The sequence below is a fragment of the Leptidea sinapis genome, chromosome 30 (assembly GCF_905404315.1).
Source record: "Leptidea sinapis chromosome 30, ilLepSina1.1, whole genome shotgun sequence".
NCBI classification, from domain to species: Eukaryota; Metazoa; Arthropoda; class Insecta; order Lepidoptera; family Pieridae; genus Leptidea; species Leptidea sinapis.
Window position 1 is genome coordinate 2,670,476 of NC_066294.1, and position 21,528 is coordinate 2,692,003.

The window sequence follows — 21,528 nt, forward strand, 5'->3', positions numbered from 1 at the left end:
ACTTAACGAGCGCTCGGATATATAATACTTATGGCAATTGGCAACACATACCTCTACATCGCATAACTCGCCACTATTGGTGTACAAATTCCGGCTTACATACACGAGTTGCTTTTCAATGGATCGGTTAACACTAAGTTGTATTTCAATAACGGAAACTAATTGTATGTTACAAATAGTTTATTTATGGAACAATATGAAATGTGTTCATTAAATATATATGATTAATATTGAAACATAGGCACAAAAGTGAATTTGCTAGAAACTGTCATAACTATAATGTTAACCAGGAACAGATATAAACTCATAATGCCTACTACTCGGCTGAGTCGAGTTAGTAAGTCTTTTGTGGGGCGATGTTTATGCTTTTACACCAAGAACCCAGAAAATGTTCAAAACAAAAGTATTCCGATATTCAAAATAATTGTTTAAAAAAGTTTGTGTGGTAAAGATTACTATAAGATAAATGACTTTCTTAATGATACCACAGATTGGGAATGGCGCGACCGCACTCAGGCTATTAAACAATAAGTTTAATTGTACGATATTACTTTGTAAACATATTTTTTAAGCCCGCTGAGTTTGTTGCGCCCATTCTTCTCAGGTCTGAGGCATTCTTTTTGGAATGGGTGATAGTTTTTGACTTTCAATAAGTGATGTCACATCCTATTTTGAATAAAATATTACATTTTGAATTCGATGCTATATTCGAGCGACAAAATCACTCGAATTTTCGAAGCATCCCTATCTTTCATGGCTAAGCTGAATAAAAAAAAACAACTGAAAGTCGATAATCGAATGTTGCACATTTTTTTTAAAACAAGAACTACACAGGTACCATGCGAAAAAGTTTCACTCAAAAATCTCAAACCACGGAAGGTTCTATGTTAATTCGAATTACCCAAAAAAAACGGCAATTTAATACTTTAACCCATACTACTATTGTGAGTACAGCTGGTATGTAAATAATTAAATCAAATGTAATGAGACGTTATTTCATCGTGTATGCCGCTATTGTGTTAAAACAATATTTCACGTTTCCTTCGCGTGTCTCAGATGCAATCAGTACTATAATATCATACTCAATTAATGCCGACTTTTCATTTCCGAGACGATTCCTCTTGTCATTAAACATTTAAATTAATTAGATCGATGATAATAAAATACTCTTTAATTAGTATAATATAAGTGCGCTAAGCAAACTCAGGATGCCGGCTAGACTATGGGTACTAAAACGGCGCCTATTTCTGCCGTGAAGAAGTAATGTGTAAGCATCACTGTGTTTCGTTCTGAAGGGCGCCCGTAGTTAGTGAAATTACTGGGCAAATGAGACCTAACATCTTATGTCTCGAGGCGAGGAGCGCTATTGTATTGTCGCTCAGAATCTTTGGGTTTTTCAAGAATCCTGAGCGGCACTGCATTCTTTTTGATGTCATTTCTAGTATACTATATACTACTACCGCTTCGGAAACAAATGGCGCTCCGAGAGAGAAGAAGCGGCGCAAGAAACTCTACCAGCATTATTTATTGCATATGGTATTGGAATACTGTGTGCACAATTTTAACAATCTGCCAAAAAAATTGGATTTTTTATTGTTACCATATCCAATTATAAAAGCTCCGAGTTACATCATCATATTTTTTTATGGAAAAAGGAGGGCAAACGAGCGTACTGGTCACCTGGTGTTAAGTGATCACCGCCACCCACATTCTCTTGCAACACCAGAGGAATCACAGGAGTGTTACCGGCCTTTATGGAAGGTGTACACGATTTTTTTTTGAAGGTACCCATGTCGTATCGTCCCGGAAACACCGCACAAGGAAGCTCATTCCACAGCTTTGTAGTACGTGAAAGAAAGCTCCTTGAAATCATATAGTTATAATAGCGTTTACAATGAATCCATTACAATTGCTGTGTGTTGTGTGACATGTTCGCCCTGAAGATGGCGCCCTAAGGGAGGCTGGAGGGTCGGCCACATACCTGTGCGGCCCTTCCCCGCCTTGCAGTGCACGGCAGCCACGTTCCTCTCGTCAGCGCTGAGCCACTTGTGGACGCTCTCGCAGAACGGCTTGATAAGCTCCATCTTGGGCGGTGCGTGGTCTTCGAACGCGAATCGCTCCACCTGCACAGAAACCAACAATCATCAACCTGGCTTCACATTATATCGACTACCCTTATAGCCATATACCTACGGTAAGCAATCTTTTCATATTCCAAAGCTCAACTAACACTAGTTAGATCCACAGTGTGTACCTTGCTAGTAAACCAATGCACGCCCCTGCCTATAGCCTATATATATATAGTGGTTGGTGACCCTGCCTACTGAGCTGTAGGTCCCGGGTTCGAATCCCGGTAGACCCAAACATTTAGAATGATGAATATGAATGTTTGTTTCCGAGTCATGGATGTTTATAAGTATATATGTAAGCATATTGTATTAAATATATCGTTGTCTTGTGCCCATAGTACAAGCAATGCCTTGTTTGGGGCAAAAAAAATGTGTAGATATGTGTCAATATTATTATTATTATTTTGTTTTTTTTTAATTGTGACCGCGACTCACTTCTGGGTTTAATTACAGAAATAAAAATGAAAACAAAATTTTATGAACGATCCGGGACTCGAACCCGCAACCTCTCGCGTTCCGTGCGAGCGTTCTTTCCAACTGAGCCAACCGTTCGTAGTGACGTATCGTTTAAAAAATCTTGTACGCTTTGTTCAACTGTCAGGTTGTGGCTTCAACTACAGGATCTACTCTATAGTTGATAACCTGCTTATTTGATTCGTCATTAAAATCGTGGAAAATAATTTGTAGCAAATTGGACTATCCTCTAATTCAGTTCTTATTTCCCTTGAATATTTTAATCGATGATTGGACTCAGTTTCTGCAATAAATTATATCTTTCATAATACATTAAAAAATCACGTCTAAATGTTGTGAAATAAGTCACTGCGAATTATGTTACATTTATCTAAAAGAAGTTTTCTCTAGTGTTTACAGAAACGAACAGATGAAAAACAAGAACTACTTCTAACACTTAAGATAAAATAGTGACAGTGAATAAGTCACACATCTCCGATACTCTGTTCTGCAGATTTTCAACCAAAGCGTGGCCAAACAAAAGCATTACCAGTGGGAGGCTCAGGGAGGAGACAATGGCGCCTATTTCTGCCGTGAAGCAGTAATGTGTAAGCATTACTGTTTCGGTCTGAAGGGCGCCGTAGCTAGTGAAATTACTGGGCCAATATGACTTGATATCTTATGTCTCAAGGTGACGAGTGCATTTGTTGTGCCGCTCAGATTTTTTTTTTTCAATAATCTTGAGCCGCGCTTCATTGTAATGGGCGGTGCGTATCAATTACCATCAGCTGAACGTCCTGCTCGTCTCGTCCCTTATTTTCATTAAAAAAAAGACACCTCACACCGGCGACCGCCAATTTGATATTTGCGGTCTCGCACGGCCGGACAGGTTCGCCGGACGTGTGGATGTGGTTATCGCTGGCCTTGTTTTCAGGAAGTGCCTTTCGCTGAGCTCAAGTCGTCCGCGGTCGAACACTCCATATAAGGTGAATTGCACATCGACGTTTCACTACAAACTCCGAAAAGCAAAGAGAAAACCCCAGCTGAAGATAAGGACATCCAGGTCCCACAAGTTAATGCTAATGGAAAATTATATGCAAAATATAATATATAAGTAGTAGCTTGTCCTGGATTCGTTCAGGTTGAATTTGAAAGCATAAGAAGTAAGAAATGTCAAGTAGTCTATTTAGTCAAGCTCATGACATTAATACACTTTTTGGGCTGCCAATGAGAACCGCTCTGGAGAGTCACATAATGAAAAGTTTAAGCCCGCTATCCCAAGAAATCGCCAAAATAGCGCATAGTTGCCCATTACAATGCAGTGCCGGTCAGGATTCTTGAAAAACCCAACAATTCTGAGCGGCTCTACAATTGCGATCGTCACCTTGAGACATAAGATGTTAAGTCTCATTTGCCCAGTAATTTCACTAGCTACGGCGCCCTTCAGAACGAAACACAGTAATGCTTACACATTACTGCTTCATGGCAGAAATAGGCGCCGTTGTGGTACCCATAATCTATTCGGCATCCGGTGCAAAGGAGCCTCCCACTGGTGTAAGGATATAGTGTAGGTGTGGTAAATATTAAGCATTTAATTGGTATATTGCTTCAATCAATCATAGCTACCTGGTAGTGTCACACGCAGATAATATTAATTAGCAGCTGGTATTCTACTGGCTACTCGCTCGCTTTATTAGCATTTATTTTATTTATTTATTGTTAATCAGATCGGCCTATGTAATGCCTAACTGTAAACCACCATGCGGTTCTAAGTCCTGTTATAAAATTATCCTGGTAGTTTTTCCCGTAAACCGCTTATCGACCTCTTTCGACGCTTGTGTGCTATGGGGACTCGCCGTAAATATAATATACTATAAAAGCTGCCACACATAGGCGACTGGATAACGGATCGCATTTTTTTTTCTATGATTAGTAATACACTGCTAGAGCTCTGACTGCGAGGTAACACAACGAAAAATTAAGAATTGTTAAATATAGCTGCCTAAGTACCTACTAACGCATACAATGATAGCCCATTTGATTTTTCATTTTATATTGATAATTGGAATATTTTTTTGGTAATAGATTTAGCAGATGTTGCGTTCATTTACGCCTTTAAATTGCCATCAAGTGAGGAAGCGTCTACCAGGAACGTCTCACTCTGCGCTTTAGGGAGGAAAGCATACGGTGTACGTGAGCGCGGAAACCTCGAGGTATAATATAGGGTCGGTTGTCTATCGACCACTGCGACGCGCATGACGTTTTAATTCTAATCCTCCGTACACTGTTTCTTTTCTTATTTTATTTGATCGGAGTAACAGTTTTGGAGTCGAATTGTTTTAAAAACAAATATTGGCGGAATTAACACTAAAGAAAACTTAAATCATTTGTATAATTATGGATTTCCGCAAAGTAACGCCTAATTCAATAAAGTAGCTTATTTTTTCTTCTATCAACGCATTATTCTTAATACAACCACAAGTGAACAGGTAAATTGAGTAAAAAATTGAGTGCACCATTTTGGTGCTTGCTAGTCTTCATTGGCGCGCCTCTTCTTCTCCTTGGTGACACTTTTGGCAGAGCGGTCGGAGTCATCACGAAGTGACATCTTATGGGGCAGATGTGATTCGCCCCACGAGCATTCGCCACTTTTGCCTGCTGGCGCACCTCAGTCCTTAGTAATTATTAGTAGATCTACGCTATCTCAGACAAAATTTTATTGAAAAAAATAAGCCGGCCTATACTAATAATAAGTTTCTAACGCCCGTTCATCTCAGGTTTGAGGCAAAATTTTCGAAGCTCCTTTTTCTATTTTTACATGTGTATCAACTAAGATTTAACACATGGATTTGTACGTCTATATTATAAAGAATTTAAGAATGAAAGATTGTAGCCCGAGTTACGCGGCTATCGCTCAGTCCCACCCGTAACGGATATCCGAGGTATTTACTGTACCTACATCTTATATATAAAATTCTCGTTTGTAACCAAACTCCTCCGAAACGGCTAAACCGACTTGTATGAAATTTTGTGTGTATATCGGGTAGGTTTCAGAATCGGCCAACATCTATTATTCATACCCCTGAATGATAAGGGTGACCCACCCCCAAATATTTTTTATTTTAGTATGATTCAGCATTAAAAAATACATAAAACTTCAAATTTTAACCTATCTACGGTCAACACTATATTTATATCGCGAGATGTTATATTTTTCTGTTCCATTCACAGATCCGCAGTAGGGGTGCAAGATCGAATACAATAATTATAGTACGATAAAGATCATGTACGAAATATTTGATAGGTCTGAGAATCGGTCGTCATTTTATACCCCAAAATTTTTTAAATATTTTTTTTTGCTTGCTGGGTTTTTAGTTTGCTGGGTCAGCTAGTAATACATATAATTCGGCCCTTAGTCAAACAAGTAGCAAACATCGTTCCCAGGGCCCAAACACTAAACAAACTCGGCTCGGGCACGTGGGTGGTGATCGGGACCCTCGTGTCGTCTCGTGGACACACGGTCAGGGTCAAACGCGCGTGGGCGGACCGGAGCTTTCGTGCCCGTGTTCCGACCGTAGCCCAATTGACACCTGCACGTTGTGATGAACAAAAAAAATAGGAAACGAACCTTTTTTAAGAGATAAAGTCTCTTCCCTGTAATTCCTCTTATGTTGCAAGAGAATGCGGGCGGCGATGATCACTTTATATTATGACCCCTACGCTCGTTTGTCCTCCTCTTCCATAAAAAAAGGTGTATCTGGAGTATAATATTTGATTTTATAAGAATTTGTGTATCTGCACATTATTCGGAGTTATTTAAGCTCAATTTACACGGCAGCATTTATGCCATGAGCGGATGTGAAAAAATAGTATTGATGGGCTTGCTTGATTGAACTGCGCCAATTATTTCTTGTGGGGATGAAAACATCTATTGTATCTAGTATGGAAATCCTATCATTGAACATAATAAATAGTAGTTAAAAAAACTAAAAAACCCGCTTCTTATAGAAAACCGAACAAAAAATATTGGTATCTTTATAAAAGTGTGTTTTTTTAGTTTATAAACTTATTATTTGGATTGTTGAATTAAAAAATCTCTTTGGTATTCGAAAATTTTCTAATATTTGATACATCGGTAAAAGATAATGATTGAAATTTGAAATTAACATCAATTCCTGCCTAATAGACGATATATGAAAATTATATAAATTAACTAAATTCTTATTTTTTTTTATTGAAAAATGGAGTAATTTTATCAAATTAATGTATTGTCATCGGTCCTCGATAAATCTACGAAGTTTGAACGAAATCTGGCCGTTTAAAGTGAGTCAAAATCGCGCCCAAATGAGTCGATTAAAAACAAACATACATACTAACAATTCATACTAACTTATTAGGCACATTAACGCAAATTTAAATTTCTACATAATATTATTGCATACACCGAAATATTTATTTCACCAAAAACCACAAAGGAAACCTGTTTTTACCTGAAGAAACCTAACGTCGCGTCGTCAACGCAAAAACACCGGAAAACGGATATTTGGAAACTTTTTGCCATTCTCTGGGCCACTTCGCCCAATCAGGGACCACCTTTCACACAAAATATAATTTTACGTGATGAAAAACAAAACAAGAAATTACTACGTAAAATCTGGTTGAATTTATGATTTTATCATATCGCCATTCTAACACACCAACTATACTATGCCTATTCTGAATTTAGTGTGAACTCTGTGAACTACATAATTTGGCGTACCAGTGGGAGGTTTCTTTGCACAGGATGCCGGCTAGATTATGGGTACTACAACGGCGCCTGTCTCTACCGCGAAGCAGTTATGTGTTAGCATTACTGTGTTTCGGTCTGAAGGGCGCCGTAGCTTGTGAAATAACTGGGCAAATGAGACTCAACATCGTATATTTCAAGGTGACGAGCGCAATTGTGGTGGCGATCAAAATTTTTGGGTTTTTCAAGAATCCTGAGCGGCACGGCGTTGTAATGGGCAGGGCGTATATCATCAGATGAACGTCCTGTTCGTCTCGTCCCTTATTGTCATAAAAAAAAACATTCGTATACAGATGACAATATTGTCATACAACAACGATAAGTTTCTTTTAAGTAGATAAAACAATAATAAGCATATTTAATTATATTTGGACTTTCACGGTGAAATCCACCGTGAAAGTCTGTGTGTCGTGAAAGTCTCAAATTCTTATTCGTATCCTCTAGAGTCTAGACATTTCCATTACGGTCTCCGAGAATAAAAGTAGAGAATTCTGAAGATTAAAAACATTGAATAATGTTAGTTCAATATAGAACTACCCACAAATTATAATTTCCTTGATATCCTCCACCCCCCATCAAATCCATGGACACAGTAATAGATGTATTAAAATAAGTGAGCTCTCGAGAATCAATTCAATAAACATTCAATTACTAGCGTCGTTATCTAATTTCGATACAATAACGTCGCCCACACAGGGTTTCAGCGATTCAATCCAGCTTTATCTATAATTACATGGAAATATTCTGCTCCATTCAATTATATATTTTGTCTAAAGGTGCTTGTACACTAGACCGCAGAACGCTCGAATGTTTCATGGATTCGACAGGATGTCATTCCCCATGTGCAGCAGCGGATGGGATGGCTTGCTGAAGTTACCAAGAGCAGCCGTTGATTACGCCCCGACTGGGTAAAGTGACAGCTGCTCGTAGATTTTGATGATTTTGCAGTCAGCTGCTGCTTTAACAAACGCATCGAACAAAGGATGTGGATCTGCCATCGATCGATACCACAGAAGAGCTTGGTATGTAAATATGCTCTGTAGTATAACATCGGTAACTACAACGCCATAGGCACTTGAATCATCGAAAGGGAAACAAACCTTGCCATGGGTGGACGCAAAAAAGAACTCATTTCATTCAAATCTACTGGTTGGGCGTCGTATAGACATTATACGTTCACGTTTTATATTTGAGTAGTAATATATTATTCTCTTATTAAATATCTACTTACAGAATCAGGAGCAATTAATTTATATTATGAAATTACGATATATTGGCATTTCGCCAATCATAAAGATAGTTATCTATAATAATTTAACAGGAACACCCCATGAACAATATTTATTTAATGACGGCATCCGTTCACCGCCGTTGCGACCGCAGTGTGTTAGTGAATACCTTCCTTAACACCGCACCTAATGTTAACAAAGGTTAAAATGTTTTTGCTCTTCTACGACATATCGAGTAAGTATATGGCTACAGTATTGACGTCACAATATTAGTTATCACAACTAATCACAGCGACGAACGCTATATATTTTCATCGGCTATAAGACCAGTAAGAGCCTTTTTTCTCACGATTGCTCTATCTCAGCGCATATATGTATCTCTATTGAATGATTTTTTTTGGATTATGATACTGAATGTATCATATTCTCTTATAGTGTTTTTATCAGATAGATGACTATGGTGGTATGGTGAGTGTTGAGCGATACGCCTGTATATAGCAATCATAATCCAGTTTCCACGCATTCATCGCTAGGTTTCATGCGGGACACGACAACAATTGTTTGCAAGGTTGAAAATCTTGGTAAAAAGAGTATTTTAATTTACTGGTATTTCTTTAATAATTCAAGCACCTGATCCATAGCCCCTTCATTTGACCATGAGACCCTATCGACGGCAGTAGGTAGGTTTATTTACTTCTAGCACTGGGGAGAGTCTCAAACTGATAAAAAAACGTTGCAATATACATTTGTGATAACCAATTGACGTTTAGCAAGACGATTTATAATAAAACCTCTATATTCAATCATTATTATTTTTCTACTTTTAAAAGGATATCGATATTAGATTGTTATATTTAATGTATATTTTAGTACTCTTATTTTCGTTGACGTCCCTGACCTGATGGAATATACTCCTAGTTCAAGCCAACGCATCCTTTTGGTAATAATGCCCCCTTCATTAGCACCAGGGGGCGATAAATCGATCTAGCTAGGTTTCAATTTTAATAAATGTAGTTTTATCCGTTATTTCCGAGGGAGGCTCGTTGCCCGGATATAATTATTAAAGTACTTAAATAGAAATATCTAATTGTACGGCTAGCCATAGATATGGTTCAGACAGGAATTAGACGAGTAATAATAATAGTAGCAGTCAGGCGGCAGGCGGCGCTGATAACGGCCGATAATCAGCGTCATATATTATTATCTAGTTGCTAGTAGGAAGGGCAGCGAGGGCGACGCCGCACCATGTCTGGCCGCTTTCACCTACGCTAGCCTTTGATACTGTAGTAGCGGGCCACGTGCAAACGTCTGTATGTAGTCAAACGCCCATTAAACGTGCTATTTACTTGATAAGTAGAATCCCGATTATCCAGACATTCGGAAACATTCGTCTCGGCTCTAATTATCAATTTAAAAATGTATTGACGGCGCAGCGAGACATGTTACGACCACGGACGGGTAAAAAAATAAGGACTCCGTGTCACCTTACATAACAGTGAGGCACCAAAACAAGACGGTAAACGTGTAAATACATAGCCCCACGCATACACTTACACTAATACAAGCCGATCCGCCGCCATTATGAGATTTACCATCGTCTGTGACAGATCAGTTTGCGTCGCAATAAAATATTTTAAAAATGCCGTCGTGCGTTGTGAAAAAGTGTAAAAACAATACTATAAAAGTATTTGTGGATATATGATTATTTAAGGGAGAAAAAATTGTGTAACTGGTATACCCCGTAACCTCACACACACTAGCATAAAGGTGCTTCACTTGCTAATAACACGGCGCGGAGTCCTTCTTTTTTACTAGTCCGTGGTTACGACAAGTTTATTCCCGCCTAGTAAGGAAAAAACAGACACAATGAAAATTCTTAGCATTGGTGAAGGGTGCGGTGAAGAGAATATCAAGAAGTGGCTAAACTGCGATAATGGATACCCTGGATTCCAAATATTAACTAATGAAGAAATCATTGAGGATTTGAACAGTAACGAGAGAGACGATGAAGAAGAGACTGAAACTGGGGATTTATGTCAAGTAACATCTCACGCAGAAGATTTTTGAAGCTCTAGATGTTGCTTTTAAGTGGTTTGAAAGACAGGACGAATCGGATCCCATACAGTTGTTACAACTGAAGCGCATCAGGGACTTGGTTGCAATGTAAAGATGTGATTCATTACGTCAAAGATCAATAGCAAGTTATTTTAAATCAAAATTTTAAATTACATAGGTATTATGTATTTCATTATCAATTTTTATAGCTCTTTTTTATATATCACATTATCTAAAAGTAAAACCCATTACATACTGAAAAATTACATATTAAACTTTAAATATTGTTTGATTTTTTTATTTCTTTGAAATCGGTTATCTGAATTTTCGAATATACCCCTGGTTTTATTTGATCCGTATAGCCGGGATTCTACTGTACCTTTTATCAGGATTTTTCACAAGCATGAGACCTAAGAATACAACAATTCATAGCCAATATTATACACACGTGGGGCTGAATAGAATGTCCTATTACATTAGGTGTTTGATATTTTTTCAAAGTCGAGGGAACTTCAGAGGAAGTGAAGAATATTCTCTGATTACCATCACACCTATCGGGTAGGCAGGCATTTACACATCTCAACTAGCTTGATAACATTTCCACACAGTCAGTAAGGCATTGTCTACATTATCTGTCAGGTCTTTGGACTGTTGATTATCGGTTAAGCTTAAGATAAGCCATCGCAACTCGTGTCTTCTTTTATTTAAATCCTATTTTAAATATCTATGCAGATCTAAAAATAGGCATCACAGGATAATCACATGTAACACAATCAAAATATTTACATAAAATGTATTATATTATACATCTTTAATATACATTGACTAACCAAAAAATATAAATGGTTGACACTTTTGCAGTACAGAAGACTCCGAGGTAAAACCTGAGGTCTTGCTCCAATGATAAGTAGATGGCTTTATACAGCAATCATAAGACCAATTATCTCCTACGGAGCAATAGCTTGGTGGCCCATGACAGAGCTTGCGATATACAAACCAAGCTGCAGCGATTCCAGCGGCTAGCTTGCTCAGCCATAACAGGGTGCATGCGCACTCCGCCTACGTTTGCCCTAGAAACCATCCTAGGTGTTACCACTTGACATAAACTTTCAACATGAAGCGACAGTGGCGGTTCTACGTCTAAAGCTGTTGGGTGTATTGGAAAGATGAAGACAAATAATCTTTGGAATATAGTAAAAAAAGATTATCCACTCTGTGAGGCATCACGCGATAAAATACGTAAAACATATGTTTGTCAAAAAGACTACCACATACAACTGTTCGAGGAGGATGCTGACAAATCAGAAGTAAATCGATTAAGAATTTACACAGACGGTAAAAAATCTCAGTTCAACTTCCAAGCCTACTAAGTAACACACGCGGAAGGATAACAGAGCATTACGTCAAGTAAAGTGTACATAAAGTTAGTTTTCCTCGTGGCGCGGCTTCGGCCCAGCCTGCAACAATGAACGTAGCACGTTTAAGTGAAGATTCATTATTATTCTATTCGCCGTGTCCTTTTCGACCGCTGCTAGAGTCTGGAAAATTACTGCGCTTTGTGAAATCATTACTAAAACTTCTAGGTACAAAGATTCGCCCGAGTGAAATACGAGATTTAACTTTCTTAATTCAGTTCTTCACTACTTCTCTGACGTGGGTTTCTGCATTTGGAACTATTTCCTAATTATATTTTCTAGATACAGGTTTATCAAGGGTTTCGTGTTCCTTAAGATGGTTAACTTGTAGTTTTTGTCATAAACAACTTCTTTCAGGGAAAAATTAAGTAAAGTTCAGTAAATAAGACTAAATAAAATAAAAAACCATTTTTTAAATTCCTTACCCGAAAGGTAACCAACGCTGTTATGATTATTCAGATACAACCATCGATGGGTTCTAGGATATGCAGGGATCGAAGGCATTGAATGTGTTAGTGAACTTGCAAGAATTTGTGCCAAAAACACTCAATTTGGCCCTAAACTCTTTTGTGCTCTCTCAAGGAGTCTTGTTAAACCATCCCTTGATGTGCCCATGTTCACTTTCATGAGCTTAGTAAGTTTTGCAGCAACATTCCAGGTGTAACCTAGTATGCGCAGCCTTTAACAAAAAGGCTGCGAATGAGGCATAAGAGCTAAGTAGGAAAAACATTCGAATCCGAATCAGGACCCTAAATGTGCACTGTAGATGCACATATACTAGAACTTTCTGTATTTCATGTGTCAGCGGCTGTATCTAATGTGTAATTTTGTTAGAGTACTACTATTGCTGCATAACAATACCTAATAAAAAAAAGTAGGTACCGCATTAAAAAGACTTCAAATTTTACAGTTCAGAAACTATTATTTAAAGAAACAATGACGAAAAACACGAACACAAGTGATGGTCGCTGATTTATTTTTAAGTCAACTAAAATAATTGAGCGGGATTAATTCACTAGGTAGGTACTACTATTCGGAGTATGACACGGTCACATGCATTCACTTAAGCGAACGATGGACTTTTGTACTTATGACCCCAAGGATCTTGCTAAGGTCGACTGAAGCCAGCTCACTTGATAACAGCGCGAGTGATCACCTACGCTCATTACAATATTAACATCAATTGGGCCAAAACAGTCTTAATTAATTATTGTCGAATAAGTAAACGTTACGATTATTGCTCCGTAAATTAAACCGATACTAAATCGTAACAAACCAACAACTGTTTTTTTTACATTTCATGTCTCGTGCCCGACTTTGACGAGACAATTTCTCCTGAGGATGCCTCGTGTAGAAGCAAAACACGTGTCGAATTGATTGAAGACGAATCTTAGCTGAATTTACATTCAAAAAGGCTCACAACACTTCATGGGACTATTTTGGCTTCAATTCATAAAATACACACGCAGCATCATAAAAATATAAGCACAAATGAAAAATACACATCGTCGAAAAAGTGACGTCATCTCAAATTTGAACAGTCTCGCGTACTGTTTCAGAGAGTAGCGTTGGTGGATGAGGAACCAACTGGGGCAACGTCCACCAGTGTGAGGCTACTTGGTACAGGATGCCGAAGGATTTCTTAGACCTTAACATTTTATATCTTCAAGTGGCGAGCGCGATTACGACGCCCTTTTTTATGAAAATAAGGAATGAGACGAGCAGGACGTTCAGCTGATGGAAATTGATACGCCCTGCCCATTACAATGCAGTTCCGCTCAGGATTCTTGAAAAACCCAAAAATTCTGAGCAGCACTACAACTGCGCTAGTCACCTTGAGGCATGATGTTACGTCTCATTTGCCCAGTAATTTCACTAGCTACGTGGCGCCCTTCAGACCGAAACAGAGTAATGTTTACATTACCTTGTATGAATCGTGCAGAAACTAGGAGTGTGAGGAGTAATGAAATGAAATTTATTACGTCGAATACAGTATACATTATAGATCTTAAATTTATTGTAGTGTCTTCTATTCGGCTAATTTAAATTAGCATGCAAAAAGTTTACTTAAAATTTAAAAAAGTCCTTAACACTATAAATATTTTTGTCGATTAACCAATTAAACAGGAGTCCAGTAAATCGTTGCTGTGGCAAGTTTTTTATTTCTAGAGGTAGATGATTAAATAATTTTATACACATTGCGCAGCTTCTATTTAGGTATAATGTTGGTCTGGGACAGTAGCCATAAACCAGTCTATCCGGTAATCAGGTGGAATCAGGATTCAATTCAATGGCCCTTTTAAATAAGTGATTATTTTGTTTTTAATTTACACGCTTCAAATATCTTCATATAGAGCAATGACAAAATATTTAACTTTTTAAATAAGTCTTTACAGGAATAGGTCGGACCAACACCACATTTACAACGAATACATTTCTTTTGAGCAACAAATGCTTGATGTACTCCAGGAGTAAGTGCATGTGAGTGCGTACAAACACAAAGTGGGGCCTCGAGGTTATTATTACGCGAGTTGCAATGGTGTTTCAGGAAACCCTGGCGTGTAATACACGTGCCGCTGTGACTCACGCGGCGTCTCGTGTCGCAGCATAGAGGTGTACGTGCGGGCCGGCACAGATGCTGCGCTCGACACGACAGAACGTGACGTCATACAGATTGACCAGCTCGCGATTATATACATATTTTTTATGGAAAAAGGAGGACAAACGAGCGTACAATTCATCTTGTATTAAGTGATCAGCGCTTCCCACATTGTCTTTTTTTGAAGGTACCCATGTCGTATCGTCCCGGGAAGACCGCACAAGGAACCTCATTCCACAGCTTTGTAGTACGTGGAAGAAAGCTCCTTGTAAACCGCACTGTGGAGGACCGCCACACATCCAGATGTTGGAGATGATATCCTAACTTGTGGCGTGTCGTGCGAAGGTGGTACTCAGCGGCAGGAATCAGGTGAAGTTCATATTATAATATATTTTCGGCCGTTGATGTATCTACTTTTTTTAATTACTCAAGTAGAAACGTTCTAGTGTTTGTGTTGCATCGCCTTGCAGGAACACTGAAATTATATATGGTGATTTAAAATTCAATTTTTTTTATTTAATAAGATCAGTATTTTTAATCCCTTTGGAATCGTCAGGCTTAAATGTTTCATTTACTGTGGCTTCACTATGGCCAGCAAATATTTTTTCCTCTCTTAGCGACTCACGTGGGCCCATTTCATATATGGAGTGGACAGCCCTCGTCTGCAGGACAAATAATTCTGCGAAATCCTTTTGCTCTTAATCCAAGCAGAAATGGCCCTAGCTTATGTGAAACTAAGTCCTGAGCGAGAGAACTTTTTATAGCCGAGTCTACGGAATATTAGGACTATAGTACTTCTTATGTGTTTTAATACACTTTGCACACCAGATTATGACATCGCTTATACAAAATAGTGCCAGAAAGAAACGCAAAGCACGGATTTCAACCGGTTGCACTGAATACCACAAATGAGGTTTTCCCTGGCGGGAGGGGGAGTGTGATCACGTACCGTTTAACGTACAATATACAACAAAAGATCTTCGAAGTTCAATGTTCAGAAGGATATCTGAAAGACATTCCAGTTCAGTGAACACGCAGTTTGTTTATTTCTTGAGAATACACGCAAACTGATTACACTAATTTAACTAACGCTCAAACCAGATGTTTTGTTAACAATTACAATATTATGTACACTGCGTAGCATATTACAATTTGATCTAAAACAGGGTTTTTTTATTATAGCCATGAGACCTATACATTATTAACAATTTAAAGATACATTTAAGGTTTAATTTCTACTAGAAAAGGGAGTTGTTTCACAGCTGCAATAAACTTGTTGTCGTGGTACCTACTGAAAATCAGTGTTTAATTTGGATTTCACGAAACGTTCGCTCATGTAATCCCGGAATTTATCTGGTTGGTTCCCTGGCTGGAGAAATGTTCAGAATGGATTCATCTAAACTAATCATCATCAACTTTTTTTTTTATGGAAAAGCAGGACCAGCGAGATCACCCGGTGATATGCCAATAAGCCACTTGCTCAGCTGTTTTGGCGCCAAACCCGACCATGGCCAATTGAAACGTGATACCCACTTGTGTTTATAATACTAGAGTTATAATTATATGATTTATGTTACGGGTTGCTAGATAAACAAACGTGGTTATTGTAAACAAAAAACATGATTTATGATAGATTCGTGCTGTGAATGACGCCGCTCTTTCAGAGTTGTACGAGAAATTGTGAATATTTAGCTAAACGCGTCAAAATAAAAATATTTCTTTGTATTATTTTTACTAAAGTGGACAATTTGTAATATGATGTTATGATTCCTTGCGAAAAAATATTTTTTTGCAAGCCGCCGCCCACATTCTCTTGCAACACCGGAGAATCACAGGAGCGTTGCCGGCCTTTAAGATAGGTGTGTGTGCGCTTTTTTTAAATGTACCTATGTCGTATCGTCTCGGAAACATCGCACAAGGAAGCTCATTCCACAGCCTTGTAGTAGGTACTACGGGGAAGAAACCGCACCGCCACACATCCAGATGGTGGGGATGATATCCTAATGGAATTCGGCGGCAGGAATCAGATGAAACAGCTCTTCGGAACACTCCATTTGATAAATGCAGTCCATCCGTTCATAGAGCACTGGGTCCCCGACAATCGAGCTGCTCTGCGTTGCACGCGGTCGAATGGATCGAGCGGATACTGGGGTGCGCCAAACCAGAAATGACAACAATACTCCATATGTGGCCGGACCTGCGCTTTATAGAGCGCTAGAATGTAGGCCTGCTTGAAGTATTGCCGTGCTCTATTTATGACACCCAGCTTCTTCGAAGCCAATTTGGTTTTGCCCTCCAGATGGCCACGGAATTGGCAATCGCTCGGGATTTCGAGACCCAGTATTCCGATACCAGGCGAGGCTTTAAGGGCAGTGTTGTCGAAGAGAGGTGATACGACAAATGGTTTTTTTAACGCAAAAACTTGAGTCTTCTGGGGGTTGAATTGGACAGGGTTCAATTTACCCCATTCCGCGACCTTCTCGACAGAGAACTCGATAGAAGACACAAGTTTCTCCCGGCACTGGTCGACGTTTTCCTGAGATAGACCTGCATGGCCCGTGTATACGGCATCACCAGTGCAGCCGTCTGCATAGCGATTTGGACGTGTCCAACATATCATTGATATGCAGAAGAAACAGTGTAGGAGACAGCACTCAGCCTTTCTGGATACCTGCCTAGTAGTGCTCTACTTATGCAAACCAGCAAATTTATTTTTTACTCCCGGTATAAAACGTTCCGTGGATAAGCAATTTTACAAGAACTGTGTCGACTTCTAGACTGTTCATTTTATTGGTCCTATGGCTATTTTCGGTAATTTATTATAAATTCGACCAACTGTTAGTATAATACAGAGAGGCGTTTGCTTCTAAATTATTCCGTAGGCCTCGATTAACTCGTTTCGCAATGGACATATTTAAGCACAAAAACTTAATAACCGCTCATAATTTATCTATTTTTGGCGACGTGCTACCGCTACCAAATACTTCCATTTCAATAAATGATCAAACGTTTCCTTTTATAAAAACCCAAGCAATATTTCATGTTCATAAGTTTGAAATATTAATATTAAAATATTGTAGATCACCCAATACATACATGCAGAGAATACGTTGTTAACGTTACCGGTCGAAGCTTATTATCTTTTCGAAGGGTCTGTATGTAGCTTCTCACATTCTATAAATGATTATTAAATTATTAATAGTGAATTTATTTATGTGATACTAGTATTATCTATGATTAACGCGAGTGTGACACATTTAAAGGATTAAAATGCGTGTAATTGTAACTGTTTTTTTACATTAGATTTTTCATATCAATCAGATCAGAGATCTGTAAAGGTCTTGAAACGTCGGGTTAACTAAAATAAAAATGTAACTTTTACGCAAAAAGGTCCGTGTGTACTTATTTATACAAGCAAGAAGGTATACTTCTTTGGCCTAACGAAGGAAAAATTATTAAAATGATTTATTCCTCGTGCGTTCGTGCTCTTCTACGTTTTTTGAAAGAACAAATTTGTAAAAATCAATTCAAAAAATTATTAAATAATTAATACGGCTGTATTCGCTAGAACCCTTTGCCTGTCCTAATAATGGACGAAGAAACCAAAAAAAATAACGAACGACGCAAACGTCAGAAAATTTAAGGAACCAACTTCAACCTGTTACTTTTACATGCGCGCGCATCTGAAAATTTCACTCTCATCATTTTTACATAACGCGCCTAAAGAAGTATAAATTCAAAAATCTAATGTAAAAACACAGTTAAATTACACGCGTTTTGATCCTTTAAAAGTGTTTTATTTTTCAGTGATACTGTTGAAATAATTTAAGTTCTCCGTATATAAATATCTATATACTAGCTGACCCGGCAAACGTTGTATTGCCGATATTAAAATCGCGATACAAAAGTAACTGTTGATCGTAGATGGGTGAAAATTTGAAGTTGTATTTATTTTTATTACCACATTATAAAAAAATTAAAACAAAAAATTTCGTCCAAAAATTAAAAAAAAATTTAAGGGTGAACAACCCTAATTACTTAGGAGTATGAAAAAAGATTTTGACCGATTCTCAGACCTACTCAATATGCTCACAAAATTTCATGAGAATCGGTCAAGCCGTTTCGGAGGAGTACGGGAACAAACATTGTGACACGAGAATTTTATATATAGGATATTACATTGTACATCGCCAACAGCTGCTAAGAGCATCCCGCCCTAGTATGTACCGACTAGTTTTTGTCGACAGCAAGTGTACTAAAACCAGTCAGCCGGCGGTACCGAGCGCGCGCCATGAACACATTATGGCTTAAAACAATTTATCTGGTATAAGAGACCAAATAAGTAAGTCTATACATACATACATAACTAACACCGAACAAACTACTAGAGCATCGTCGGCTATTAATGAGAGAACGCACTCTCTTTGGTCATATTGGATCTGCCAACACTGGTTTTTTAACGTAATGCAATTGCAAACGTGGATGTAATTCCTAATTGTGACAGTAATCACTAGAGACCGGATTATATGCAAATGTATATTGCATATTTAGTACCTTTTCAGCGGTAGTTGCATATTATAGAAAAAAAATAAGCATATTAACGCTCGTGCTCGCTCATCGTTCGATGCTTTTCATAGTAAGCCCAAACATTGCACTCAAATTTAAATTCTGCCCAGTAACCTCAGTAGACGTAGAACGCTCTTTTTCCGCTTACAAAAATTTATTAAGCGATAATAGACACAATTTATCTACAGAACATTTAGAACAGTACTTAGTAGTACACATTTTTAAAACTAAATCTTAAATTTCATTGTTACCTAAAAGTAGGTAGATCTTGTGATAGTTTTTTTCACAGATACGATTGTCATTACAAGCCTTTATAAAATCAAATAAATATTTAAAATATGACTTTTATTTTTTTCCTTTTTAATTGTATGCATATTTTGGCCCTTTTTATGGGTTTTCGTGCATATTTCAGCTATTTTACTTGCATATTTGCATGCATATTTTAGGAATTTTTTGTATCATATAATCCGGTCTCTAGTAATCACGAACACTATGTTCACGAAGCATCCTTACACAAAAATTGAGTTCAAGCTCTATAGATTGATGCATCCAATATACGATAATTTATATTTATACAGTTAATTATTTATTACTATTTATGAAATAATTTATATTATTTAAACACGACTCATATATTGGATGCAACACCTTACAAACTAATTTGTTATGTATATAACAGCCATTGTATAATACTCTATTTGATTGAAAAGAGTGGTCGTTGAGTTTTATGAACTTCTCAAGAGCTCAACTTTTAACGAACATAATATGGTAAATTCAGTAATTTAAAAGAAATATTTATATAGACGATTCAAAAGTGCTTATTTTAAGCCTAGTTGCATAAAGTTTATTTGACTTTGACTTTAATATTTTATATCTAATATATAATATTCTTATGTCACGGTTTTGTCCTCCGAATCGGCTTAACCGATTCTCATGAAATTTTGAGTCTATATTGGGTAGGTCTGAGAATCGGACAACATCTATTTTTCATCCCCCTAAATGTTAAGGGTGGTCCACGCCAAATTTTTTTTTTTTTTCAAATTTTTCTTGATTATGAGGCAGCATTAAAGAATACATACAACTTCAAATTTTCACCCATCTACGTTCAACAGTTACTTTTGTATCGCGATTTTAATATCGGCAATACAACGTTTGCTGGGTCAGCTAGTACCTACCTTAATAAAAAGTAATAAATAAAAGAGGATGTGTGTAACATTGTCACAATGTTACAGCTAGGAAGTTTTATTTAAAGTTTGAGAGAACATGTACATAACAACGGTTGTATTACATTACGAATGTATGCAAATTATGAGAGTTTTCGCAGAGCTAACTCAGTGATACTTGTATCGTGTTTAAAACATGTAATTTGTGTTGTTCATGCCTAGTTTTAGAATAATTTTATGTATGTAATACGAATGTAATATTTTATAATTTGTTTTAAATACACAAATTAAATTTGATCCACAACTCTTGGTCTTCACATCTACAACGTTTGATTCCATTTTAAAATCATAGTTTTTTTTTATGAAATTAAGGACGAGACGAGCAGGACGTTCAGCTGACGGTAATTGATACGCCCTGCCCATTACAATGCAGTCCCGCTCAAGATTATTGAACAACACAAAAATTTTGAGCACTATAATTGCGTTCGTCACCTTCAGTAGTGCTGTTATTGATATTTTAATATATTTCTTATATTATATGTACATCTACTTAATTAACGCATAAATTATGTAGGTATAAGTTATAACTCTTGTAAGTCTGATAAGTAGTTATCACTAGATTAACACTGCTAGTTTCATAACTAATTTCTATTATCACCACTATGCCACCTTTATTACGCACGATTAGTTCCGGGCTCCGATGTTCCGCATTTGGGACACCTTAGAACAGTCTTTCTCAAAGTGAGCGATAACGCCCCTTGTGCGTGTTAGATACCTAGATGGGGGTCGGTAAAGGGGCTAGAAAAAAATGGGGGGCATTGGCGTGATTTAGGGGAGCGATGGTTGTATGTATGAATGTCATTAGGATACTTTTATTTAATATTTCAAATAAGGGTGCTTGTGCACTCATCCATGATTTTACGGATCCATGAAAAAAATACGAATTTAATGAACGTTTTTGTATGACAGCCACTTGGAAGAATCACGGATATGAATATAAAACGTATGAGTGCACAGACTATCTAATTAGTTTATATTTCTGCCTTGTATGATATAAAACTAGGAATACTTGTACTAGGAGTGGTAAAAAAAAGAGGGGCGCTGAAAAATAATTGACTTTCAAGGGAGGCGGT

The 21,528-nt window shown here is 37.6% G+C and overlaps 1 protein-coding gene across 1 annotated transcript in view; it reads right to left on the reverse strand.

Moving 5' to 3' along the window:
* Nucleotides 1-21,528, reverse strand: part of LOC126973883 (phosphatidylinositol 3,4,5-trisphosphate 3-phosphatase and dual-specificity protein phosphatase PTEN) — a 79,446-nt gene that overhangs the window by 25,119 nt on the left and 32,799 nt on the right. The window contains exon 3 of the mRNA XM_050821242.1: nucleotides 1,982-2,123. Within this exon, the coding sequence (XP_050677199.1) occupies nucleotides 1,982-2,123 (142 nt within the window). The remainder of the gene's footprint in view (nucleotides 1-1,981; nucleotides 2,124-21,528) is intronic.